At 42.9% G+C, this 27020-nt stretch overlaps 3 protein-coding genes across 4 annotated transcripts in view; 2 read left to right on the top strand and 1 right to left on the bottom strand.

Moving 5' to 3' along the window:
- The first annotated feature begins 3518 nt into the window (after positions 1-3518).
- On the top strand, positions 3519-10631 carry LOC109952468 (E3 ubiquitin-protein ligase RING2-A). The gene is given in 8 exon segments (XM_020587562.1): positions 3519-3810; positions 4684-4785; positions 5437-5597; positions 6222-6437; positions 7374-7498; positions 7501-7684; positions 8175-8400; positions 9299-10631. Coding segments are annotated over 7 exon segments (1125 nt in total). The 5' UTR covers positions 3519-3810; positions 4684-4707; the 3' UTR covers positions 9434-10631.
- Positions 10632-11874: 1243 nt separating this feature from the next.
- On the bottom strand, positions 11875-17192 carry rps18 (ribosomal protein S18). The gene is made up of 6 exons (XM_020587572.1): positions 17115-17192; positions 15985-16083; positions 15720-15806; positions 13814-13915; positions 12412-12503; positions 11875-11997 (listed from the first exon to the last, which is right to left on the bottom strand). Exons 1-6 carry the CDS (start codon positions 17115-17117, stop codon positions 11922-11924), a joined length of 459 nt encoding a protein of 152 aa, XP_020443228.1. The 5' UTR covers positions 17118-17192; the 3' UTR covers positions 11875-11921.
- vps52 (VPS52 subunit of GARP complex) overlaps positions 16531-27020 on the top strand; it is a 17139-nt gene continuing 6649 nt past the window's right edge. The window contains exons 1-18 of one of the 2 annotated variants that reach the window (XM_020587560.1): positions 16531-16725; positions 17327-17558; positions 18067-18148; positions 18413-18465; positions 18808-18883; positions 19573-19640; positions 20324-20499; positions 20614-20764; positions 21116-21216; positions 21655-21787; positions 22343-22400; positions 23478-23611; positions 24384-24539; positions 24691-24809; positions 25536-25659; positions 25758-25853; positions 25970-26077; positions 26285-26350. In XM_020587560.1, the coding sequence (XP_020443216.1) occupies positions 17451-17558; positions 18067-18148; positions 18413-18465; positions 18808-18883; positions 19573-19640; positions 20324-20499; positions 20614-20764; positions 21116-21216; positions 21655-21787; positions 22343-22400; positions 23478-23611; positions 24384-24539; positions 24691-24809; positions 25536-25659; positions 25758-25853; positions 25970-26077; positions 26285-26350 (1809 nt within the window). In that variant the 5' untranslated portion in view covers positions 16531-16725; positions 17327-17450. The remainder of the gene's footprint in view (positions 16726-17326; positions 17559-18066; positions 18149-18412; positions 18466-18807; positions 18884-19572; positions 19641-20323; positions 20500-20613; positions 20765-21115; positions 21217-21654; positions 21788-22342; positions 22401-23477; positions 23612-24383; positions 24540-24690; positions 24810-25535; positions 25660-25757; positions 25854-25969; positions 26078-26284; positions 26351-27020) is intronic. The other variant, XM_020587561.1, reaches the window with a different exon arrangement.

Below are 27020 nucleotides of genomic sequence, written 5' to 3'. Positions count from 1 at the left end.
TTGAGATGCAGCAGAAGCTGCAGCACTTGCAGCAGTACATGCAGCATTAACAGCACCAGCTTCAACAGCAGATGTAATGGCACAAATAGCAGAAGCATCATCCAATGCTGCAATGGCAGCAAGAAAAGCAGCAACAGCAGCAACAAAGGCAGCTTCAGGAACAGCAGCACCAGACGCATTTAATGCAACTGCAGAAGCTGCAAAAACAGTGGCTCGAGTGGCAGAAGGAGCATTACAAACACTATCACATATCACTGCAAAAGAAGCAGCAGCAATGAAGCAAGCAACACTTTCAGCAATAAAGACAACAAAAACTGTGGCAGATATGGCAGATGCAACTGCAATTATAGCAGAAACAGCAGCACAAGCTGCAGCAGCAAGCAACACAGAGATAATGACATCAACAGCAAAAGCAGCAGCACAAGCTGCAACAGCAGCAGCAAATGCAGCAGAGAGTGCACTGCCAAACACATCTCAATGGACAGATGTAACACCAGTGCCAACTACTGTGACACCGGCACTAAGCAGTAATACCGCAATGCCATCTGGAACAACAGTGGCAACGACGGTTACAACCGCACCAGGAGCAGTGATGGCAAAGGAAGCAGCAGTGGTAGGGCTGACATCGACGGTGGCAGGGGGGGGGGGGGGGGGGGGGGGCAGGCATCAGCAGCAGGCACTGCTGCTGGACTAGCAGCACCAACAGCACCTGAAAATGCAGCAAAAGCTTCAAAACAAGCAGCAAAAGTTGCCTCATTAGTTGCAGCTGGAGCAGCACCAGTGGAAGTGGCAGTAAATGCAGCAAGAAAAACAGCTGAGGCAGCAGATGCCGCAGCACAAGCAGCTGTACAAGCAGCAGCAAACACTTCTCCAGCATCAGCGGCACTACAAGCTGCAAAAATAGCAGCATCAGCGCTGCAATCAGCCAGAGCAGCAAACAAAGCAGCAACAGCAGCAGCAGTGGCAGCAGCTGCAAAAGAAACACCTGAATCACTGTTAGCAGCTGCAGAAACAGCCCAAACAGTGGCCACAGAATCAGAACAAGCCGCTCAGGGATTACAGGAAATATTATCAAAGGCCACAGGCTCTACAGCAGAAAGGAACACATCAATAGCAGAGGCCCAAGCAGTGGCAGAGATTGCACATGCAACAGCCATAGCAGCAACAACAGCAATGAAAACAGCAGTAGAGGCAGCGTCGGCAACAACAGCACAATACGCAGCACAGCTAGCAGCAGCACTGGCATCATCAGCACAGCTGGCTACAACAGTTGCTTCAGCAGCGGCAACAGCAGCCGGAGCAGCTGTGTCAAGACCCTGCTCTGGCAACACAGCAACAGCAACAACACCCTCAGCAACAACAACGACAACATCAACAGTAGGAGCAGGAACAGAGGCGGTGACCCACACATCAGCTGCAGTCAGCAACAAGTTCAGCTTCTTTTCTGTTACAGTGGCTGTCATCACTGCTGTAAGGAGCAACAAATAGAGCTGCAAATAGAGAGAGAAAGAATTTGGATTTTTTGTTCCTTTGGCTACTAGCAACAAAAACATTTACTTTTCTTTTGAACTGAATACACAGTCTTGTAGTTATGAGCCTCTGTCGAGCAGCCAATGTCTCCATTCACATTAAAAATACATTTTTAACATTGTGTAGATGTTTATTCTCCATTACTATACATATATGGAAATAATAGCACTTTGTGTATCAATCTAATCAGTTAGTGAAGGTGTGATCATTTTGGTTAGTGGAGTTTGTGCTGCTGTAAAGTTTTATGTGACATGTAGCTGAGCCACTGATACAAAACAGTGGACAAAAGAATAGAAAAAGTGAAAAATCCACAATTAATGATTTTATAATGAAGTGAAGAGAAAAGCAACATCCTCAGCTGATCAACTAATCATTTCAGACGTGTCATAAAATGAAACTATCCATAAGTATATAAAAAACAACAGTGCATAAAATATTTAACATGAACTGAAACAGTGACATTTAAATGTTGCTTACATGTCAGTGCATCATTAATAATAATCACATAATATGTCCAAAACCATAAAGACAGTACCAGGGGCCTCTCTGCCTCCATTAAGAGTACTTTGACTTCATACATTTGTATCTCATTCAAGTAACACTGACTGCAGGACTTTTACTTACATTGAAGTATTTTACATTTTAGTATTGTTACTTTTACTTTAAGTAAATGATGTGAGTACATTCACCATTCATTATAACAGAAGACTGGATTATAGTTTTATCAGTGTACCTAATAAACTGAGAGCTGAGTGTTTACTGGACATGTTCTTGGACTGGCTTTCTGTGAAACAGTTTTTCAGAAGCCCGGCTCCATCTCATCTTCCATGTACAGATGAATCTAAACAAGCTGCAGCAGTGGCCTGAGGCTGTTATCCAGAACACTCCTCTGGGCCTCTGAAATGAACTCTGGTAGGGAGTTGCAGAGTCAGGCATGGTGCAGGCAGCCACAGTGGGAACTTCAAGAAATGCTTGCTAATTAGTGCATTCCAACTATCATTACTTAATGATAACTAACAGCAGACAAAAAAAACAACAAACTACTGTATGACACAGCAGCACAAATTATAGAAATTATCTCCATCACCAGTCATTAGAGCTGGGAACATCTGAATGTGTTTAAATGCTCCTGTGTTAGGAAGAATAGCACAGTCAGTTTAACTTTGCAATGTCTTTAAAACACAAAGGAGTTTCAGTGAGGCATGACAAGTCAGTGTTTAAAAGACAATGACTCAAGTGAATTAGAAGGCTGAAAGACACTGTAATCACAGAATATTTGACAGGGGAATATTAAACATACTGTTGTTAAATGGCATTGGGCCACTTTAGATAAAGATGCAGCACAAAACCATACCTGCTAATCAGGATGTGAGTCTGAACTGGCCCACATATGATGCAGCAAATATGGGACATTTATCTTAGAGTATATCTGGACCAGTTTTAGCAAACTTATGGCATAGTCGGCACTGGCTAATCAGGGAGTGAACCTAAGGTGGCCCACACAGGACATAGCAAATATGGGCCAAATACTTTACAACAAATTTGGACCACTTTTGGCAAATGTATGGCATAATCAGCACTGGCTTATTAGAGTGTGAGCCTATGTGCCCACATCTGAAATGATAAATACTGCTCAAATAGGGCTGAACAGTACTGGGTCACTTTAGGTAAAGATGTGGCATAAACAGTACAGGCTAATCTGCATATGAGCCTAAGTGGCCCACACAGGACACAGTCAGCAAAACCTAATCTGGGTGTAATAAGTCATTGGTCAGTCGTTATAAATGTAAACTCCAACCAAAACTAATCGCCCTTCAAAATAAAATAAGATAAAACAGAGTAAAATGATTCCCAGGCAATTTTGACTTAGCCCCTGATCTTTTCAGTAGCCCCTGCCCGTCAATGTAATCTGTGCGTTTAAGATGTGTTATGCATTGACTGGCCACTGTGGGGCGCTATAGCCGCCGAGCAGCAGTCGAAGACGACGGGAGTTGTTCCGGGAGGAGAAGAAGATGGTCACAGCTAACGTTAGCTAGCTGGTGTTGGTCTCGTAAGATGTTGTGCCATTGATTTGGGTTTTTTTGTCTTATACATTCTCCGATAGCGTCTCAGCCCGGGTATAAATCACTTTGTCGACAGTGTAGAGTGTCAGGAAGACAACAGTCATCAGTGTGTGTCCTTGGAGTCATTTAGTGAGTAGTTTTCAGGAAATTGCGTGTGTTTGTGTCGGAGGAGGGGGACGTGTCTCCTCCGGTCAGCTGTCCGTCAGTTAAACGTCAGGTGAGTTCACACTTGAAATTCCTGCTTTTCCTCCTTTTTTTTTTTACTTAAGTCTTCGATGAGGAACGTGGTGATTTTCCTCTTTATTTGTCAAATGCACCAATGAGAAAAACTTTACAAACTTCTTTGTTGCCGTAAGTTGCAATGATGAAGCTCCGTTTGTCCTGCAGGAAGTTCTAGTTAGCGTCGCTGCGTTACGCGTTCACAAGACTCGTAGTGAGTTTCTACTGTTTTTAATCAAATTGAAGAGTAATTCTACTATCAGTGAATCAGCGTAACACCCCACATTAAACTTAGTGTATTGCTGTAATGTCTCTGTAGTTTCTTCAGCTTTATTTTAGGCTTTGGTGAATTTTGTTCAATGCATTGAAATTGGCTAACGTAGTTGTGGCAAAAGTTATTTAAACTTAAACACATTATTACCGTTACCTTGCTTTATTTGGCTGTCCTCTCATTTTTGTGGTAATATTTAATAGACAGTTTTTATTGTCCCAAACATGGCACAGGCCCCAAGGCCTGATCCAAGTCTGATAATGCTTGTCGTTGGAAGGTCAAATGAAGGGAAGCAAAACAAGTGCTGGGAAAACAGGAGCAAAACAACCAAAGCACAAAATAACCAAAAAGAGACAGCAGGTGATCAAAAGAGAGATAAAACAAGTGAAAGCAGATGGCCACACTCGCAGCCGCAGTGCTCTTGCTGTTTTTCCATGCATGACAGATTATAACTGTTTGCTATTTCACTGTTGTAGAGTTTATATTGGTTTAAAATGTTGAATTTCAGTGAACTTGTGTTTTTACATGTTGAATGTGCTCCATGGCTCCATGTTTGGCTGGGTGTCGCAGGTGACATGTTTGTTCTCTCTGTGTATCCAGTGAGGCTTGTGGGAAGCAGCAGCCATGGCAGCTCCTGTAAACATCCAGACTCCCAGTAAGACGTGGGAGCTGAGTCTGTACGAGCTGCACAGGAGCCCTCAGGTAAACCTCGGTCTGTGTGTGCGTCCCAGAGGAGCTGGTGCTGTCGATACCACTGTTCTGTCACAAGAACAAAATATATCAATAGATTTCAGGTATAATGTATTAAATATAAATAACATTGACTTTGGATATCCATCCGTTTATTGTTAGTCATAATGTGCATGAACAAAATCCATCATACCTTTGCTTGGTTTCATTGTTGGAGCCTGATCATTGCAGATAATGAAGAATATTTTCACTTGTAGTATTTTAAAGCATCGATGGTTTTTTGATTCTTAGACCTGAATAGAGACACTGTAGGTGCTAGAGAATAAAAGAGACTGGATCAGGACATTGTGGAATGGAAAAAATGAATCAAGGCTGAGCAAGATAAAGTTTGACTCCTGTGTCAGAGGACGCCCTGGTCTCTGCATGAAACAGAATAACTGTCACATTAACAATCCTATAAATGTGTGTCTGACATCTCCTTAGTTCCTCACTGTGAAAACTAGCTGCCTGTCATTTTTAGGATCGTTTTACACAATTTGGGGCAAAAATACAAACACAGAAGTACAGACTGTAAACTTTGGGCTCAAAAGGAAGCAGGAGATTTGAAGACACGATGTTGACCTTTTGAGGTGACAGGAACTGTTTTTTTGCTTGTGTGTCCAGGAGGCGATCATGGATGGTACGGAGGTGGCAGTGTCTCCTCGCTCACTGCACAGTGAGCTGATGTGTCCCATCTGTCTGGACATGCTGAAGAACACCATGACCACTAAAGAGTGTCTGCACCGCTTCTGCTCCGACTGCATTGTTACTGCACTGCGATCCGGGTGAGTATTGCAGGGTTTTTTTATGGTTGTTTTAGTTTATAAAATGTCAGATAAACTGTGGATAATTGTCTTCACAAGCTCCAGAGTCCATGATGACAGCTCCAGATGTCTTGTTTTGTTTGACCAACAGCCCAAAACCCAAAGATATTCACTGTATAATAATGTAAGAGAGAGTAAAGTAGGAAATCTTCTCAGTGGAGCTGCTTGATCAGTGGCTCAAATGTGTGATAGTTTCCTGTACATTGCCTAATCAGTTAATCCACACACACACACAAACACAAGATCTGAAAATTGATGTGGACAATGCACATGATCCATAAACAACTTTCAGGTATCAAACAGGATCACAGGCTGATAACTTATTTTATAATAATAGAATAAAAAGCATCTTGTCAGTTGATGATGTGCTGCTGAGTGTTTACCGGTGACAACAGAATACCATGAGATTGTCTGTCTGGACATCTGTTGCTGTAATTCCATTTACATGACAGGACAAGTGCTACTTAGTACAGGCTGTAGCTGTGGCTCTATTTTATTTGCAGCGCATGAAAAGCACCTGGCATGACAAACACTTTATGTTGGAAAAGTTAGGAGCGGGAAACACACCACATTTCTCCTCCTCAGGAACAAAGAGTGTCCCACCTGCAGGAAGAAGCTGGTGTCCAGGCGGTCGCTGCGCAGAGACTCCAACTTTGACGCACTGATTTCCAAGATTTACCCGAGTCGTGATGAGTATGAGGCCCACCAGCGCCAAGTCCTAGAGCGACTCAACAGGCTGCACAACAAGGAGGCGCTGAGCTCCAGCATCGAGGAGGGGCTTCGCCAGCAGGCCCGCTACAGGTCTGAGAGGTGGGGGTGGAACCTCATGAATGCTGTGCTTGTGAGGGCAGGCAGAATGGTAGCATGTATGCTATTTTCTATCAGTGAGATGAAAGACATTTGTCAGCTATTACAGATTTTCACATTAGAATCTCTGGATGTTTTAGACCATTGTTGTCAGTGTCAAACATTTATAAGCAGGATTGTCAGCTACTTAACTCTAAAACAAGATTTCCCATCATCCCATCCCATCTTGTTTTTCTAGTTTCTGAATGACATTTCTCTTGACAATCACAATATCAAATTAAAAGCATCTTCATAGAAATTGCATCTATGTTGCTGACACCTGTTTTTACATGAAGTGATGCTTGTATTTATAAATTGAGGGACAGAAAAAGAGAGAGTATTAAGACGGATCACCTTTAACTCAAGCTACTCTACTTCAACCACATCCTATGGCCCTCATCATCAAATTAGACCTGAGGAGGCTGTAAATGTAGTTCAGCTTTGGGAAAAGCTAGTTAAGTGACATTTTAGTTAGGTGATGGACATAAATTGTAACTCTTCTGCAGCCAGTATAGAAATTTTAAAGCTCGGTCTTTGTTGTATTTGGCTCATAAACAATTTGAGACATGTTTGGGCTCTGCGGGATAATTTGTTGTAGTCATTAAACTTATTCTGCAATAACAAATATTCAAATATTTATCTGAGGTTAGGAAGAGCTTCAGTTGTTTCTGCTTCCCACACCACACAGAGGTTTTCTGGTTTTAATGCTAACAGAATATTCCAACAAATTACAGAACCTCTACTATTGACTACGTGTGATTACTAGTAAATGGCATAAACACACTGCTGTTGTCCTTACAGAATGATTCATTATAAACTTGGATTTCAGTTTTGTCCCTTGTTTCTGTTATGTATGATGGGACTAAACTCTGGTTTCCCTCGGCCCTGCAGGAACCACCGTGTGAAGAAGCCAACTCAGGAGAGTGACAACACCACCTTCAGTGGTGGGGAGGATAACGGTGATGCCCGCTCACACCTGTCCCACGACTCTGCCCCCTCACACACCCCCCACACCCCCCCCAGGGGCCGGCCCGGAGCCGCAAGAGGCCACGGGTGTCAGATGACGGCTCGGGGCCCGAGGGGGACAGTGGGAGCCCCACACCTCCACTGAGACACCACAAAGAAGGGCCGGCTTCAGAGATCGAGCTGGTGTTCAGGCCACACCCACAGCTGGTCCACACCCAGGACTACAACCAGACCAGGTGAGAGTGAACCGCATTGAGCAGACACAGGGAACTAGTTCTCTACTCACACTGATGTGAAATTTGTTCCTAGAATTTTTAAGTGAGCTGATCCTTAAATCCTACCTGAAACTGAATCATGGCAGCAGATCCCTAGCAAGCAAGAGCTAAATCACCTGAGTTGTCTTTGTGATGTAAGGGAAAAACAACTCCACTGAAGGAAATTGGAGCACAAACCTAAATGTGGATTGAGAGAGAATCAAAGGTGACACTCAGGAGCTGGATCAGTTTCAACGCATTATTTCTCAAATCCATTTAATGTCGGGCAGTTTTTTTTTTTTTTTATTTATTTAGTAAAAGCAGAGGCTGTCTGCAGGTCAGTACAATCCTAAAACGTCTTACATGACACTTTATATATAACTCTCCTATCCTCGGTCAGAATTAGAATCAGATATTAATAGAATCCACAATGTCAGTCTGTCCTCGTTTCTGATTAACTTTTCCTCTGCAGATACGTGAAGACGACAGCCAACGCCACAGTGGACCACCTGTCTAAATACCTTGCTCTGCGGATCGCTCTGGAAGACAGAGGGAGAGAGCAGGAGGGGGGAGGAGGAGAGGAAAAAGGAACAACAGGAGGGGGAGACATTGGAGAAGGCGGAGAGGGGTCGAGTCTGAGCAACATCAGTGAGAAGCAGTACACCATCTACATCATGACCAGAGGAGGACAGTTCTCTGTGAGTAGAACCTAGACACACCGGGTACATCCTAAGTCTCTTATATGACTCGTAAGATGAGAGGAAAGAGAAATTGCATATATCTGAAGTGTACAGTCATCAAGTGACTTCTGATGGAGAAGCTTGTCAGTCCATAGAAGACTGCGGTACAAGATGCTCTCATTTATCACGGCTCCTACAGTGGCCTCCTCGATCCTCACTCGACTGGAATGACTTCTGGGTCGAGTGAGGATCTATCATATGGGAGTCAGGATTTACTCACTCTTGCTTTCTTCACTGTAAAGACTTAGGGCTGTTTGGAGCTTTAGGGACAACATTTTCAACATATCTGGTGTTAGGTAATGAAAAGCTGAATGTGCTGAAGACACCAGAGTTTGAGAGAGTGCCCAGGTTTGGATTTGTAAGAGGAGAAACGGATCAGGAGGACAGAATCATGAGTGTACCAGCTGATTTCAGTTGAGCAGCAGGGATCCTCTCAAATCCAATTCTACTCTTACAAATCCACGCCTGGGTACTATCAATTTCTGATTGTCAAACTGGGTAGCGCTCGACATGTGGTTTATACATTGCCCAGCCTCTTTATTAGATACAGTCATTTGCCATTCAGGGCAACAGTTCAGCTTTATCATCTGTGTTTATGAAGCTCAGAATGTTTTTTTTTTTTTTTTGTGAAATTGTCAAATACATAAATTCAATTCTATGTTTATTGCTGAGGTCATAGTTAATGGTGATGAACTGGACTACATTATATTCAGAGGTGTTAATAATATTCTGACCATCTCATGTATATAGATGGGGAGGACAAAAACAGAGAAAATAGTCGGCTGCATCCTTTAACTGTCTAACTCCGGTGTCAGTGATCATCCACCCATCTCCGTTTCCTCTTCCCTCCTCTCAGACGCTGAACGGCTCCCTCACTCTGGAGTTGGTCAACGAGAAGTACTGGAAGGTCAGGAAGCCTCTGGAGCTTTACTATGCCCCCACCAAGGACCAGCAGCAACCCCAACCTCCCGCTGCACAGAGGGAGGGCTGAGGGAGTGCGTTTAACTACGCTGTCTTTCTGAAGGTGAAAGTTCAGTCACCACAGTAGTTTCATTATTTTCATTAGAATATCTTTGTTGGCATTACGTTGCTCTTATGTGGCCTAAGCTGTAAAATGGTCTCATTTGGAACATGAAATCTGACCTGAAACCTGATTTTTGAAGGGAAATCTTTTTCTGTTCACTTTACTGAGGCCCCTCTGGTAAATAACCAGCCTTTATCTGAAGTCCGTTTACTGGTTATGAGTTATGTCATTAGGGAGGCTTGGGGTTATAAACTGTGACTGATGGGCCTGCAGCTGAGTAGGACCAGTTCTTCTGGGTTTACTGATATGAACCACCAGTTGCGTTGGTTTTCCTTTAGTTTAAATATATGCAGCTAAGGAACCTTCAGTGATCTCAGCCACAGCTGGACTGATGTGCAGTACTGACTCGACATGTTTTGAGCAATCCTAGCACAGGTAGCCACATAACGGATATGAAAACTGGTTAACCAAGGCAATGTGCCAAAGCCCATTTCTGCCAAGAAAGCTAGAAATAATCTGTCAAATAGTAAAATACTATTTCAGACATAACTGTACTGATCAGTCAGCCTGTAGTACAGCAGTGTGAGAGGTTGTTCTAACACTACCTTAATTGTGTTTTTCTTGTCAAAATGTTTTTTTTTTTTCCATTTCCTGGCAGAACTAAGCATCCACAGTTATCCTACCAATTGCAATGTAAGGAAAAACTTACCTGACTCTGAGGAGGTGCCAGAATATCTGTCGCTGATTCAGATGACATGAACTGCTTGTGAACATTGTTAATTTCTATAAGACAAATGTGAAACGGCTGCTTGGATCTTTACATGAGATCTCTGTAGAATTCAAGTCCCTGAGCGACAGGGACAGTGTGGGACAGTCTGGCTCAAAACAGTGTATAAAGTCATTCGGCTTTGTCTGTGCTCTCGCTGACGCATTACTTGAAGACAGTGTAATGTTGTAACAGGATGCATACACATAGCAGTAAGTTACGTGTGCAGTGATTACACTTCTCATTTCTCTGTAAACAAACTATATCACTGCCAAAACCATCAGTTAGTTTTTCTAATCTGCTTCATCAGGTGTGAGACAGTGACTGGCTTGGTAGCTCTGCCATAATCAAACTGCCAAGCAGGAATTTTATTTTAAAGAGCACACATGCAGGTTCTTTGCTACTTTTACTTAAATTTAGTCACCAATGTAATCAGAGCTACGTAGACATGTCTGTGCACCCTGCGTCTCAGTAAAATCTAGCAAATATCTTTAAAGATGCAGCAGCCACCAACCATGACGAAGGTTAGAGCTCGTTAGCTTGCTCTTGGCTAATAATTTGCTTGAAACTCCTTTAAAGTCTGAGTTAAGGCTCAGTCTGACTTCTCTCTGCTCCACTTCTTCTGTCATATGCACTTTATATTTCCTGCAGCCATATCGCTTCTTACCTCGGCTTTAACGAAGTATTTGTATATAAAGGGAAATGTAATATTTCCTGTTTTGCTCTTGTGTAATTACGCCTCTTCCCTGTGTCAGCAACGCAGCACAATAAAACGAAGTAACGAAAGAGGTTTGCCGTGATCTGTTTAAACACAGGGTGAAGTCTGCAACATGTCACATTAGCATCAGTTTCCCATGTGTCCAGTGGGCAAGTCCAAACCTTTGTTTTACTCTAGAGGAAATACATCTGCAACACTTAACAAAACCCCAGTGTAAAGGTGTTACCTACTCACAGACCTCTGCTTATGTTGAAAAAGACACTGGCTGCTGTGACGGTTCCTCCTATTGATACTGACTACATCTTTAGCTACAGCTAAAATAAGGCTGGTCGGGATCGACTCCCACCCCTGCAGCAACAAACACCATCGTTGGAGATGACCTGCCTGATTTGTCAGGGCCAATGTGGACAGGAGGAGCGTGTACACACCAACTCCTCCAGCACAGTACAGGAGCATTGCAATGAGACAGAGCTGGACAAACTTTAACAAGAGAACTGAAGACAGTGCTGAGTGCAGTGGTCACTGTGTGCCCCCAGACACCCAGGTGTACAGGCAGTGGTGCAAAGCCAAGTACTCACTCCAGATCCTCCTGCCCTGGCTCAGTATGTGCATTTTAAGCTACTTCATACTTCTCCACGTTTCAGAAGAAAATTTCTTTTTACCCCACTACATTTACTATTATATCTTTAATAAATATTTTGTAGTGCTGAGTTTTTTTTATTTTGCCATTTTATTAAGTACTTTTACTTTTGGTACTTGAAATGTATTTTGCTTATACGTTTACTCTACCTCTACTTAATCAGAGCACTTCTTGTACTGTTTGGCCAGTTACTCCTAAATTAACCGTTTTGCTTCACCCAAACTTCCACTGGTGTCTAAACCCGAGCCCAGATCTGAGCAGTGAAACACACCAGGACAGGCAGAGCTTGTTAGCTGTGGTGATTTATTGAAACAAAGGGAAGCAGGGGACTTTACTTCTTCTTGGACACACCGACGGTGCGACCACGGCGCCCGGTGGTCTTGGTGTGCTGACCACGCACACGCAGACTGCAAGGAAAAGGAGGACATGGAGTTAAAAGAAGCCAAGTGCAGCATCCTCAGAAATGAGACCTAGTGTTCAACTGTTTTTAAACTTTTTCTTGCGAATTATCTGTCAGCTTGTTTGTTCTGATCAACCTATTTGATTATTTCACCCAAAGCCCAAGTTAACCTACTGTTGTTGAACCAAGCATGTACTTTTCCTACTACACAAAACCATGGAAACAAATATAATTTGAGAAGCTGAAGCTGCACAACTAATTACGTCTGTGTTATCGGTTTGTTTGTCAGCCTTCTCTATCTGAGCACCACAGACGCTGTTCACTGTTGCCAGATCTGTGCAAATATGCAGAACAGTGCAGCCTCTAAGTCACAGGACATGATGCTCATCTGTCTCACAGAAGACCTGATCAGATGTCTTACCCCCAGAAGTGCCTGAGACCACGATGGGCCCTGATCTTCTTCAGCCTCTCCAGATCTTCTCTCAATTTGTTGTCCAGACCATTGGCGAGGACCTGAGATGAAACAAAAGGAGATGATCATCATTCATCAGAAACAAGAACCCTCAACCCAAGTACAGCTGCGAAACTAGTGAGCAACATGCACAACAGGCTGCCTCATACAATCGATCTATGATTCAGCTGTGTTCAGGAAAAGGCTGGGGTTAATCAATCCTATCTCAGCAGACCTGCAGTTCTAGTGTGGTCACAGCTGAAAAGTGACAACTCAAGTGCAGACTAAAAAGTCAGCACACAGGCCGAAGGCGGCCTCAGCTGTAGCATCCTGTGTCACAACACAACAGTGGGTGGTGGTCCAACTGCTACAGCGGCTTTTCAGGGTCAGCTCGGCTGACAGATGACTTCACTTTTACTGTGTACAGTTATTTTGTAACATGTAGTAACGGGGCCAATTGTTTTCTTTAAAACCTGCGACTGAGGTAAGTGAAACAGCCTGTCAGTGCTCTGGTGGACAAATTGTCTGACACTGTTTTCAATCACTGGCCTAGTTTAGCATATGTAGGCAGCCTGACAACCTAAACTCGAGGACGATCACGCAGAAGGCCCAAAACAGGTGCTATGCTTCAGCTGAGAGACACCCAGCTCAACATTCCAGGTGACTTGAGGAGAAGGAGGTGTTCAGGGTGACCTGAGGAGAAGCAGGTGACCTTTGTCACAGTAAACTGTTTACTTTGTCTCCATTCAGCAGCTGACAGACATGCATCCACATGCAGACTGCATCTTTAATCAGCGCTGCTCACAGTGCCAATGCAGAGCGCCAGTGTAAGCCAGTCAAAACTCAACACATACCTGGAGCTCATTAAGAGATTCGACTGCTCTCGCTGCCAAAAGCAACAGTGAAGCATGCCACAACAAAGCGGCTCATTTTTCTAATGGTGATGTCCATGAGTCACGGCATTTTTGTATTCTGTTTAACCTGAATGAAATACAGTGTAGTCACCTGTGTCGACCAACATGATTTGAGGCTGCCTGTGATAATGTAAATGGCATTAGGGTTCACATCCCCACAGTTCAATGGGTTGCTCTGTCAGTGAATCTCTGCTCCTCTGCAGCTTGGTTCAAGCAATAACTGACATAACCAAAGGACTTTAGTTCATTATAAATGGGCTGAAATATTTTTATCCATGTCCACTTAATATTTGGTCACAGTACTACAGCTGCAGTGTGCTGTGGAAGCTGAAACCCGTTCATATAAGTAAAATGTTTTATGTAACATTGTCAAAGAGACAAAGATAATCTCACACTAATGACGTGCAGGGTGTGGGTCAAGCTGGTGACCAGGGGCAGGCTTACACACAGTCACCCACCTGGCTGTATTTGCCGTCCTTGACGTCCTTCTGCCTGTTGAGGAACCAGTCTGGGATTTTGTACTGGCGAGGATTCTGCATGATGGTCACCACCCGCTCGACCTGAAAAACAAATACAGCCATTACCTCAGTGGAAGCCTGATCTTATCACAGCAGACATCCCATAAACTGACAGCAAACACACCTGACATTAACCTAGCCTCAGCCCGTCATGTATCAGCACACATTCTGGTCACTGACAACCATCGGGAGATGTAACCAGCCACCGCTCTGTTGGAAAACATCTCCTCCATGGCACAATAAAGATTATATCCTCTTTGCAAAGTCACAACTTCCTTATCAAAGTAGTGGCTGGATCACACTTGTATGTGCAGCAGGTTAAAAATCTTTACAGTCAGTGGGTGGAATATTTTTTTTCCATCCGGATTACGGATGAGAATTTCAAACAATTTTCTTAATTCATAGTCGGCCACACTAACACTCACTGATTAATCGTTAATGGATGAGATATGTTTATTCATGATAAATTTAACTACTAACATGAGACATGTTTGCTGTCAAAATCTGAGTAAATTAGGAATTTAAAGATGTAAACAATGTCACATTTGTCTGTGGCTATTCAACAACCAGCCAGACAAAGAATCCTGGTTTTATACAAGATAATACGCGTATGACCGCTCCGGCTTGTGGGTCGTTCCCTCTAGGGAGCAGCACTCGTAGGCAGCTGAGCTGCTGGCCGTGTACAAATGCTGTCACTAAATGTATTAGTCCAGGAAATCTTTCAGTATTTACAGGTACTGCCACTGGAAAAAGGCAGAGCAGAGCGGTGCCACTTATACAGTTCATCAGTTGTGTTGATTCTGCTGGAAGCGAGTAATGCATGTTCTGAATGTTAGACAGCCAAGAGCATCACTGTAGCTGCACTGACAGCCCTCTCCCAGCCTGTGGTAACGGAGCCTGAGACAAGCAGCTACACCTGACAGAAGCCAGACAGCTACTCAGGAAAAACTCAGCTACAACACAACAGCAACAGTATGAGCACAAAAATATGCACAGCTACCGTTTATTTCTTACATGGCAAGGAGGCGCGTTTGTTTTACAGCAGGTGCTGCTTGTATTCAGGCGAGGCCAATCGATGGCCTGTCCTGTCATCTAGTGGTGTAACCAGGTTACTCCAGCACCCTGACAGTTAACACTGCATGTCCTCATATTCTGCACCGCTAGATTAAAATATTTAAAAAGATTAAACGATTACTGTAATTTCCGGACTATAAGCCGATACTATTTTCACACGCTTTGAACGCTGCAGCTTAAACAATGATGCGGCTAATTTATGGATTTTTACAGGCTAATGAGCTTCATGCTGCCAATACATTTAGCCTCGTCAGATCAGACCAATTAAATTACAGAACAGGTCACAGTGGACCAATGAAACTGTTCGAATTTAATCAAATGAACTCACTAAATTCTTCAGATCAGTCATTTTGCACTTCATGCACACACCCTCATCATGGAAAACGCATGAAATGCATATGATGCAGTTTTCAAGTTAAAGGCGATCGATCTGGTTGTCGAAGAAGGAAATTGAGCTGCTGCTCGTAAGCTTTGGCATCAGTGTGTGAGGAAGTAATTCTGAGGCTGTTCAATTCCGACACCGAAGAAGACAACTTTAGTGGTTTTAGTGCACAGGAGGAAGATTAAGATAGTGATCAATGACTTTTCTGGTAGGCTACTGTATTTTTTTTATTTTTTTAACCAGCCGTGTTACAGGCACTGTTTGGAAAAAGCATTTATTTTAAAGTAAATAAATCTTTGTGTACACCTGCGACTTAGACAAGTGCAGCCTACATATGTACAAATTTTTTTTTTCTTTTTAAATTTAGTGGGTGTGGCCAACTCTCCTCACCTCCTCCTCAGTCAGCTCTCCCGCTCTCTTGTTGAGGTCGATGTCAGCTTTCCTCAGGACGACGTGGGCATAACGTCTGCCAACACCCTGATAGAAGACGAACAAGGACACCAGTGATAGTGGTGGTAGTGAAGGCAAAATCAGAAGAGCACAAGCAGAGCCGATAATCTCAGAAGTATCAATACTGTACAAATCAAAGTGAAACATTCCGCTGCCTCTTCATGTTAAATCATCACAAGCAGCGTGTTTTCCACAGTGAACTCACCTTGATGGCAGTGATGGCGAAGGCAATCTTCCTCCTGCCATCGATGTTCGTGTTGAGAACACGCAGAATGTGCTGGAACTTCTCAGGGATGACCAGAGACTGAGAAAACACACATCAGGTTTACAAAATCTGGCACAGCTATTGTCCCTCATATAATCTAGTGCTGGTTCAACACTGATGGCAGTGACAAGAGCCACCTACTGGATCCGGTACATAGCATTTACAGGATGTTGGTACCATCAGTTAATGCAATAGCAAATGACTGCACTTCAGCATCCTACATGGGTCACATTCAACCAAACTTTAAAAACTGAGATTAAATTCAGGCATAAACAAAATATGCGTCGGGTGCCTTGATATCTGTTTACATTCATAAGCTCTTGCAAACTGATTTCTTAAGGACAACCTCATTCACAACAGGCGGCTACTTCCACTCACTGAAACCACCTACAGAGTCTGCAAAGACCAGCCACAGTGCATAGTTTAACATAAAAGCCTTTTAGAGTTATTTAGTTTGTATTGTTATTTTTAGAGGGCTCAGTCTCTGACTGGCAGCTCGTGTGGGCCAGATATATAAAAGTATGTGGTGGTGTGCATCTGCCGCTAGATTTTCTGGCTGTAGTTTATACAACTACATGAGTCGTTGTTAATCTGACCAACGACTTTTCATAATTTACTCAACTGCACATCATAGCTGCTCAGAGGATCAACTAACACGGATATCGTGGTTATAACAACATGGTAAGACCTCGTCTTTGGGGAAGCTAAAGCTAGTTAGGTTTTACAGCTCACCGCCTTTATTCAACCTACGAATTATTATTAGACCCGTTAGCAATGCCGGTCACATTATTCCAGTTCTTCTTCCAACCGGGAATAAGACAAGAATATACAAGATGTGGTCATAGAGACAAACTTAACGCAATCATTTACACTACTTAGCTATAATCAGTCTGTACCCCACACTCCAGCATCAACACTGAAATGTGTTTATATTCTACCAACAGTTCAACAGCAGACCATTTACACAGACTGTGAACGACTAATCGACAGTCTAAATGCATTAAACGACTGAAGTTAAAGTAGGATGTTTGCGGATTTTAAAATTACAGACTGGTGGTAAATATACACACCATCTTGGAAGTCGATTCCGTGCAAAGAGGAAGCAATAACTCTATCGCGAGAATTTGACCATACGCGCGAACGGAAGTCAGTCCGAGAATTTTCATCTGTCCGACCAGCAAATTAAACACCTATTAAATAAAACAAATAAATATGTTAACATTGTTACAAGAAATAAATGTACCTTTTAGCTTATTGTTGGTATTTTATTCATTTATTTCAGATAATATACAACCATGTCTTGTTCGGTTCATAAAGGTAAGGACGCCTTTTAATTTTCGGGGACGATGATGCGGCGGAAATGTACGCTTGTAGCTTTATTTTGATGTTAGTGTTAATTCACTGCAATGGCGGAGGAAGGCGCAGATGCAGTTGGAGCTGGCCCTGGCCTCGGCCCCGACGTAAACACAGCTGGAAACCAGACAGAAATCGCCATGGCGTATTTACAGGACGAGGTGACTTTAAATTACTTCTATTTTTATCTACAGTCATTGTGAAAAACTCGGTTTATACGCCTTTTCATTCCGACGGTCCTGTTAACTTTAATGACATTCTGGGACCATTATGAATGAGCTGTATGGTTAGATTTCGCTGACTGAAGATTGTTTTGTTAGATCAGCAGCTAGATTATTTAAAAAAGGAATTGTTCGCAAACAAGTCCTTTCCGGATTGTGTATTCTGTCGTGTCTATTCACGTGTCTTTAAGCTTATGTAGCCGTTAGCATCATGTCAAAATACGGAAATTTTTTCGAGCTCCTGAATGCACCTGAATGCACCTGAGGCAACGTCACCAGCGTTAAAACGGTTAAGCTGTTGACAGAAAATTAATCAGCAGCAATGATAATATTGATCATTCAGCCATGCGGGAGCGCTGCGCCTTAACCACTAGCCTACCAGGGACGGATGAACTAATTCTTTGCATATGACAGTTTTTTTTTTGTTTTGTTTTGTTTTGTTTTTTAGAGGACCGATGTAGACATTGCTAACCTCAACCTGGGAGAACTGGACCTCACCACTGATGAGTTTATCTTGGATGAAGTGGACAGTAGGGCAACATTTATCATGAATATACTGTATCTCCTATTGTGATCTGTATACAGAGTAGAACATACCATCACCATACATGCCATCACTCAGGGGTGTTCAGTATCTGTTACACCATGCAGTGCTAATACTCACACTGAACATGATTAGGTCCCAGTTATTTAATTTGCTGGAGTGTCTCAGGTAACCTCTGTTCACCAGTAAAGAGAAGTTGCTGCCCGAGTAAGTGTTGTGTTGTTGTATTCATCCTTTCGCTCTCTTGCAGTTCACATCCAGGCTAATCTGGAAGACGACCTGGTGAAGGAGGCACTCAAAACGGTGAGATATTACAACATACATGAGCAGTGTAGAATATGGATTTTAACAGCAGGTCTGAGAGGGAGATGGAAGCATTTTTAGCACATTAACTGCCATAACTACCAGCTGCTGTCTGTTTACATACTCAGCTTACAAGTTGCTGCTTTCACTCCCTAAACACAAAATAAGTCCAGTTTTGTAAGAGTTGATGATGAAGCAAATAAAATTATGTTCAATTAATTCAACATGGTGATTATTGGCCAAAATTAAGCATGTTTTTTTTTTTTTTCCATATTTTTACGGTGTATCAGTGTCTGTATTATAAATGTTATGACAGTGGCCTTTGCTGCCATCTGTTTTCAGGGTGTTGACCTCCGTCAGTACTCCAAACAGGTGGAGGCAGAGCTGCAGAGGATCGAACAGGCCTCCATTAAAGACTGTATCCTTCACAGCCCACACCTTAAATATCATGATGTTATAACACACTAGACGGACCTAGACCTGTTTCCGGCCTTTTCTCTGTCGCTTTGCTGCAGCTTTTACAAGTTTATTTTTACTTAAGTCTCTCTTAGGTGACGTAAAGTATGCACAGCTTCATGCACAGTTAGTGCTGATCTACAGGTTTTATGTTTGCTGCTTAACAGGCTAGAACTCCCTCCACAAACAAAACTGTCTTCTAAGTGGGACAGATGTTCATATACAGTTTGATTCCTAATGGAATTTATATATTTCAGCTTTAAAAGAAAAACCTGTTTCTGTCCATTGTTATTTTAATGGCCAGTGTTTAGCTAATTGTGCAGATTCTTTTATATAGTTTTTCCTTTTATGTAGAACTATGTCTTCTAATGCAGGATTCAAAAATACAGAAGAAACAGAATAAAACACTTCTTTAAATCACATTCAACAGTCAACAATATTTAGGTGTGAAAATACTGGATATTTATGTAAGTTTTACAAAAGCCTTATTGGCTCATTCCTATTGTCTTTGTTTGTGTGTGCACATTGTCCTAATGTAGGTCTGTGCTCATTATGTTAAAACAAATGTATTTTCATGCTTGGGGAGACGACGCGGAACTCGTCCACACATACAGACGTTGTCCTTTGTTTTCCTGACTGGTCGTCTGTTAGACATCAAGGAGAGTCAGAACATCGCTCTTCTGCACAATCAGATCACCGCCTGCGACTCCATACTGGAGGTAAGACGAGACGCCGTCATCCTGATCCCACAATCCACTTCAGAACGAGGTCAGCGGCCATCAGAGAGAGTCAGTAGAAGACATGTAGAACACAGGATCATAAATCTGTACATCTCTTTTTAATTAACCTTATCAGCACAGTTTTCTCCATAACAAATTTAAGTCTGAAAATGTCTATTGAGAATGAATTTAGTCTGGTCAGATAATGGACCAATCAGTGAACGGTTAGTTCATTATGTGACTCACTGCCTATATTTGTTAACAGCTGTTAAAATTGGAGGTAAAGCCTGGTTCTGCAGCAACATGGCCTTTATTGCTCTCTGTTTATTCAGAAACTAATTCTAAGTTTAATGTTTAGCCTTTACTTTCTAGAATGTATCACATGATTATTTAATGTCAGATTTATGATGAAAGACTAATAATGTCATCGTGTGTCTTCACTTTTGGTGGTTTTCACAGTGTCTGGATCTTGTGGTTCTCCCTAAAAGTTTTACTCAGACTTTCAGACCCCTAAATTAATCTGGTGTGCACAAACCCAGCTCGAGCTCTGTCCTCTTCCTTCCACATGTAAAACACAGATGTTTCTTTTCAGATAAGATAGAAGGTTATTCATCCCAAAGAAAACTGAACTTTGATAACAAAGTCCTCACAGTTGCCCTCTGTCTCTGCATTTGTTCCTTCAGCGTATGGAAGGAATGCTGAGCGGCTTCCAGAGCGACCTGTCCTCCATCAGCAGTGAGATCCAGACTCTGCAGCAGCAGTCGGTCAGCATGAATGTTCGGTTGAAGAACAGGCAGGCTGTACGCAGCCACCTCAGCCAGCTGGTGGATGAGTTGATTGTGCCTGGAGCCATGATCTCGTAAGTGAGATGGAGAGAGTGGTGGCTCACAGCAGCTGTTACTCCAGGTATATATCCTGTAGATGTGTGGAGGAGCACAGTGTTATGGTCTGACGCTGTCCCGTCTCCTCTCAGCACCATCCTGGACAGTCCTGTGACGGAGCAGGAGTTTCTGGAGCAGCTGCATGAGCTCAACAGCAAGATCAACTTCGCCAAGGAGCTGAGCTTTAGAGAGACGCTGGCCTGCTCAGACATCCAGGACATTGTTGACCGCCTGAAACTCAAGGTGAGACGGAGGTGTCAGAGGAGAGGAGGATGTTTGTTTTAAGTTTGTTCCTGCACTAAAATTTAACTGACGATTTTCAGGTCTTATCCTCCAGGTTTATTTAGAATGAAACACTTGAGAAACAATAATCTAAAAGTCCAGTAGAAATTTGGGTCATAGAAATAAAGTTTGAGGTCCATAATTGGATTAACAGCAGTTTCCTATTTGCCCTCCTCACACAGGACTCTTTGCTTTTTGTTTATCCTTAAAATAATTGTTTTAACTAGTCGCTCCTTCTGGTCAGGTTTTATCCCTTTCACATTTAATTCCTACTGACATGAAACTGAATTAAAGTGTATATTCTTACCTCAGGCTGTGTCAAAGATTAGAGAGTTCATTCTGCAGAAGATCTACTCGTTCAGGAAGCCCATGACCAACTACCAGATACCACAGAACACGCTGCTGAAGTACAGGTGAGTAGCCAGACTCGTCTGTTCTCCATCGCTATGTTTGCATTTGACATGATATTTGAAGCTATAAATGTTATATAAATTACCTCCCGTTGCTTAGTAGAAGAGACAAAAAGACCAAGCAAAGGAAAAAGTTTACAACAGTTTTTTTTTTTCATGCAGCATTTTATGAAGATCCAGTTTAATATTTTGTTGATATTCTCAGATGTAATCATATTTTGTTGTTTCTGTGATGATGCTGTGTTATCTTTGTTAGAAAACATAACAGCACAGCTGCCGTTTTGTATTTTCAGCAGACTATAACTTCTCAGGTAATCAGTTGCCATCAAACCCAAAAGTTGATTCTGAGCAGTGGATTTTCATATATTGTTACCACTGAAAAATTAGTGTCCTGTGTGGTAATAATCCTTTAATCCACTGTTCATTGTCCACCTGCTTTAGATTTTTTTATCAGTTCCTTTTGGCCAATGAGAGGACGGTTGCTAAGGAGATCAGAGACGAGTATGTGGACACAATGAGCAAGATTTACTACAGTTACTTCAAGTCGTACAGTGGCAGGCTGCTCAAAGTGCAGGTCAGTATTCTCACGCTGGAAACAGCAAAGTCTCGATGTCTCACAGCTCATTTCTGTTTTATCAGACTTTAACTTCAGACTGAGAATTCTTACACAGGTACAGCAACATTCAGCTCTGTCTGGTCCCTGCGCTTTATTTTAGACAAGCTGTCATCAGAGGTCAAATGCTTTCTTCTAATTTTCAGCTCATGAGTACTTTTAACTTCCCTGCAGATAACCTTCCTGAGCAGGGTGTTGTTTTCAGCCAAAGAGTTCCTCGGTAAACAGTTCAGGTATATATATATACAAAATAGCAGTATTAACATCAACAAACAGTGCAAACAATGCAGAATAAGCAGTATAAACAGACAGTAAACAATGCAGACAGCAAAGGAATGTTCATTGAAATGAGATAAATAGGGATAAACATCAGCTGATGTATATCAGATTTTCCTGATAAGCATGTTGTATCAGCAGCTAACAGACAGGAGGTCATTCTGACTCGGAGTGCCTGAGCTGCTCCGACACCTACCAGGTTCTTTCCTTTTACTCAGTCCTTCTGTGTCCTGTGTGCAGTACGAGGAGGTGGCAGACAAAGATGACCTGATGGGAGTGGAAGACACGGCAAAGAAAGATATCCTTTCAACAGTGTGTGTGTTTAAAGTGAAGGCGCATTCACATCAGTAGATCTTTCCTGTTTGTACAGCGTATTCAGTAGTTTCATTGTGATGCTGCTGTCATTTTTACCTGACAACAGGATGTGGGCAAACTAGGAACATCAGAATCACAATCAGCTTTATGGGCCAGGTGTGTTGGACACACAGGGAATCGGACTCTGGTACAGCGGTTCTCAATGTACATGTACAGTGTTCTTCTGTAAACCAGCAAGTAGACAAGTAAAACCTGCGGCCACTGTTTTCAGCAAGCATGCTGTGATAATCCCACTGTGCAGGACCTGACCAGTATTTCACAAAAATTAACTAATAATAAATAATTAGTATAATAAAACTATTTTTTGTTTCCAGCACCATGAATCATCTGAAAACTCTTTAATAATAAAAATATTACATGTAACTAAGGTAAACACAGGAAGCTGACACTTAAGGAAAACACTGTAACAGAGGATTTTACACATAAACCAAGTGGCAAACAGCTGTTTTATACAAACATAAAAAATGAAGCACTCAGACAAATTCATCTCCTGAGTCTTTGTCGGGGTCCCAAACCACAGGTTGGAAACCACTGACTCAGATGAAAACATGTTGGAGATAAGGTCTTATTTTGAGTTGCTGCACTTTCAGGAACATTCATCATATTAGTTAAAACATTTTTCCGTGCGTGTGAACTGCATCATCTCAGGTAGTTGACGGTGTAATGGGCTGAGCAGGCAAAGTGCCAGAACATGTGTGGCTCCTCTCCTGGCGCCACTGACATGCAGAGCTGACAAAGGTTGAAAGGAAAAAATGAACCTCAGGCCACACAGACGGGCGAGGTCATTCAGCAGGTGGCCGAGGGCATTCAGCAGGTGTGTGTGTGTGTGTGTCTGTGTTGTTCAGGTGTGCCTTTGTAGCGTTCATGACACACATACCAAACATAAGAACACACGGCTCAGTCACCTTGATGACTCTGGAGGACTATAATCAAGTCATGTGACCCACCAACGCTCCTGTATCACGCAGAGTGTGTGAAACTCCTTGACTCCGTGCTGCAGGTTTCTTCTCTAAACCGTCTCTGAAGAGCAGGAACACCATCTTCACTGTGGGCCAGAGGGGGGCCGTACTGAGTCCCGCTGAGCTGGAGGGGCCCATCCTGGTCCCACACACAGCTCAGAGGGGAGACAGCAGGGTGAGACCTTGCAAACATCCACTAGCACAACACAAGGAAGGAATTCACACATTAGACTGATGCGCCCAAAACACAGAGGGCCAGCACACCTAAGGACAGAATGTACTGACATAAAGCTGATGATTGTTGTCATTGTTCATTATGGCCTTTAGTTTTTGGGTTGATTCATTCGTGGTGTGGTGCATAAAACGTTAATCCCCAGAGTCCAAGGTGAGTCTCCTCAGGGCCTCTGTTTATGCCATCAGCAATCCACAAACTTTTGTGACACAAGTGCAAAGACACACTCAACCAATGTGAATTTGGCATTTCATCAAGAAAAATGACTCAAACCCGCACCGGAATAGTTCGGTGTAGTCAGCTGACTAATCATAGTAGAACAAAAGATCACAAAACTAAAATAAAAAAAGGAAATGGTTCATATTTCCTGTCATCTCTCATCTGAGGCATAAAATGTTGAATAATGACACTTTGTGTAACACACAAAAAGATGCTTCACAAAAGATGAAAATGGAAGAAATAAACATTAAAAACAGAAGAACAGATTTTGTAAGTGAGACAAAAGAGGCATTTAAAAACATAAAATCAGTGGTAAATGTTTGACAGTACCGTGAATGCGGTTAGAACCTAGTAAATGTAGGAGTATGCCAGAAAATATGAACCTCAGGTTTCTTGTTGCTCAGGGTGGATCCAGTGTTCCAGGTGTGTGTCGACACTGACACCTTGTGATAAACTGTACTGCTCTCCCTTTTTGACTCCTCACCTGCTCCTCCAGTATCCCTACGAGACGCTGTTTCGCAGCCAGCACTATGCTCTGCTGGACAACGGCTGCAGAGAATACCTTTTCCTCTCAGACTTCTTCATGGTCACAGGAAACTCCGCCCTTGACCTCTTCAACAGCATCATGGGAAAAACTCTCAGCATGTTCTTGGTATGTTGGGCACAGTGACTGCTGTCATGACAACACACACCCGCAACACGTTATAATGAAGACTTTGGTAGACGGTGCTAAAATTAAGGCTGCAACAATAGTCTCATTTCCTGTTGCTGATTCTTGTATCGCTACTCCCTGTGTTGTGCAGAAGAGCATGTCCACCTACGTGTCTGACTGCTATGACAGCATCGCTGTCTTCCTGTGTATCCACATCATCCTCAGGTTCCGAGCCATCACCGCCAAGAGGAACATCCCCGCTCTCGACAAGTCAGTGTTAACTAGCCAGATTTATTTCAGCTGCTGAAAGTGAAACCTGGAGTTGTTCTTATTTTCCTCAATCAGTAATGAATAAAATGTGGTTCTGGCACTACGAAGGGCTTTTTTATATGTTATTAAACTATCTTTCCAAACTATGAAAGACTCTTCTAACTTAGCGTGATGACTGCTTTAGGGAGCGGAACTGTGACCTGTACCATGGGGCCGCCTCTGTTTCACTGCCTTCCTTTTCAGAGGGGCAACAGTATCAAGTGTTGTACACAGGGAGGCTGCAGCACTATTAACAAGATTATCGACTTGTGTGGGAGTAAAGTTAAGGTGGCCTCCTTCCACTGTGTTGGCAAATGGCACTGAAATAAAGACGGAAACTTCTATTGGGAGAAGCTGCAGGACGTTTTTAGAAAAGGAAGTGAAAGCTGCTCACTTCTCTGTGACACCTGTGTATTTTTGACCTTGAGCAGTTATTGTCCTTCAAAGGTCTTGACCCTCACTCAGCAGTTTTCACCCAGCAGCACTAAAGATACTGTAGCTCTTCTTAAGTCACGTGGTTGCTTCATACCCACACTGAAAATCCTGCAGAGACAATGCAGAGCTCTTACAGTGTATGAGACTGAAAGATTTAATTGAATTCACTCTCCCAGTGTATTCTTTATTTGAGTGAGACGCTGAGAGACGGCCTGATCTGAGGCTCTGACTCTGTCCTCACCTGTGCGTCAGGTACTGGGAGGCGGTGTTGGAGCTGCTGTGGCCGAGGTTTGAGCTCATCCTGGAGATGAACATCCACAGCATCAGACACACAGACCCTCAGAAACTGGGGGTACTGGACACCAGGCCACATTATGTAGGTCCACACACACACACACACACACACAGTGCACTGCCCTCAGCCCTCGTCTGTGTTTGCCACGCAGACACAGCAGCACTTTTGTTGTGTTCCAGATCACTCGGCGTTACGCAGAGTTCTCATCAGCCATTGTCAGCATCAACCAGACCTTTCCCAACGAGAGGACCAACGCTCTGCTGGGACAGCTACAGGTGACACACATATCAACATCAGGCTAAAGGCCTTTTGGGACAAGTGGCAACATCTGGTCAAACTGTTCATGTAACAAATGAAGTCAGTAGAAAAACTGCATGGAACATTTTTCCAGGTTGAGGTGGAAAACTTTGTTCTAAAGATGGCAGCAGAGTTTCCCTCCAGGAGAGACCAGCTCATCTTCCTCATCAACAACTACGACATGATGCTCGGCGTCCTCATGGTGAGCTTCACAGCCTGCATGGTCACACAGTACATTCACACCAGTCTGAACAGCTTGTATTTTCTGAATATCCGTTGTTAGGTGGAAATGTTTATGACAACTTGTCTGTTTGATTTCATTGCAAACGTCCTGCAATTAACAGAAGAAAAAAAAATCTCTCCTGACCCATGACACTGTGTGATGACTGTTTCTCCCATGTGTGTCCAGGAGAGGGCAGCAGACGACAGTAAGGAGGTGGAGGGTTTCCAGCAGCTGCTCCTGGCCAGGACACAGGTAAACACACACCGACACACACGGGTGTTACAGCAAACCAGGCGTCTCTTCCTTCTGTTCCTGCTTTACCTCTTGGATATGTAGATATACTTAACAGTCAATTTCTGCCTCTATAAAAGTCAATAAAGGTAATCAGAAGGTAGAAATGATATGTGACAATATCCTAGTCATACAAATTCTTAGATATGTGAAGTAACACAACACACAGCCCATGTGATACATTTTGAACAAATCAAATTTTATTTGTATAGCGCCAAATCACAACAGAAGTCATCTCAGGACACTTTACAAAGTAAGGTCTAGACCTTACTGTTATCAATATTATTACATAGGGAAAACCTAACAAATACCCCTTGAGCAGCACTTTGTGGCTGGGGACTGCTCGTCAGAGATATAGAGCTCCAGGGCCAGGGCAACCTGCAGAAAGGTACAGGGAGAGAGAGAGAGACACAAAGTAATGTGTAATGGTGGCATATAGAAGCATAGGGAGAAAGAGGAGAGGGGAGGAAAGGATGTTATAACATGAATAAACTCAGAGCATCATGGGCCCCCCAGCAGCCTAGGCCTATAGCAGCATAACTAAGGGAAGGCTCAGGGTCACCTGATCCAGCCCTAACTATAAGCTTTATCAAAAAGGAACGTCTTAAGTCTAATCTTAAAGGTAGAGAAG

The sequence above is a fragment of the Monopterus albus genome, unplaced genomic scaffold, assembly GCF_001952655.1.
Source record: "Monopterus albus unplaced genomic scaffold, M_albus_1.0 scaffold462.1, whole genome shotgun sequence".
NCBI classification, from domain to species: Eukaryota; Metazoa; Chordata; class Actinopteri; order Synbranchiformes; family Synbranchidae; genus Monopterus; species Monopterus albus.
This window is presented reverse-complemented; position numbering and strand designations above follow the sequence as displayed.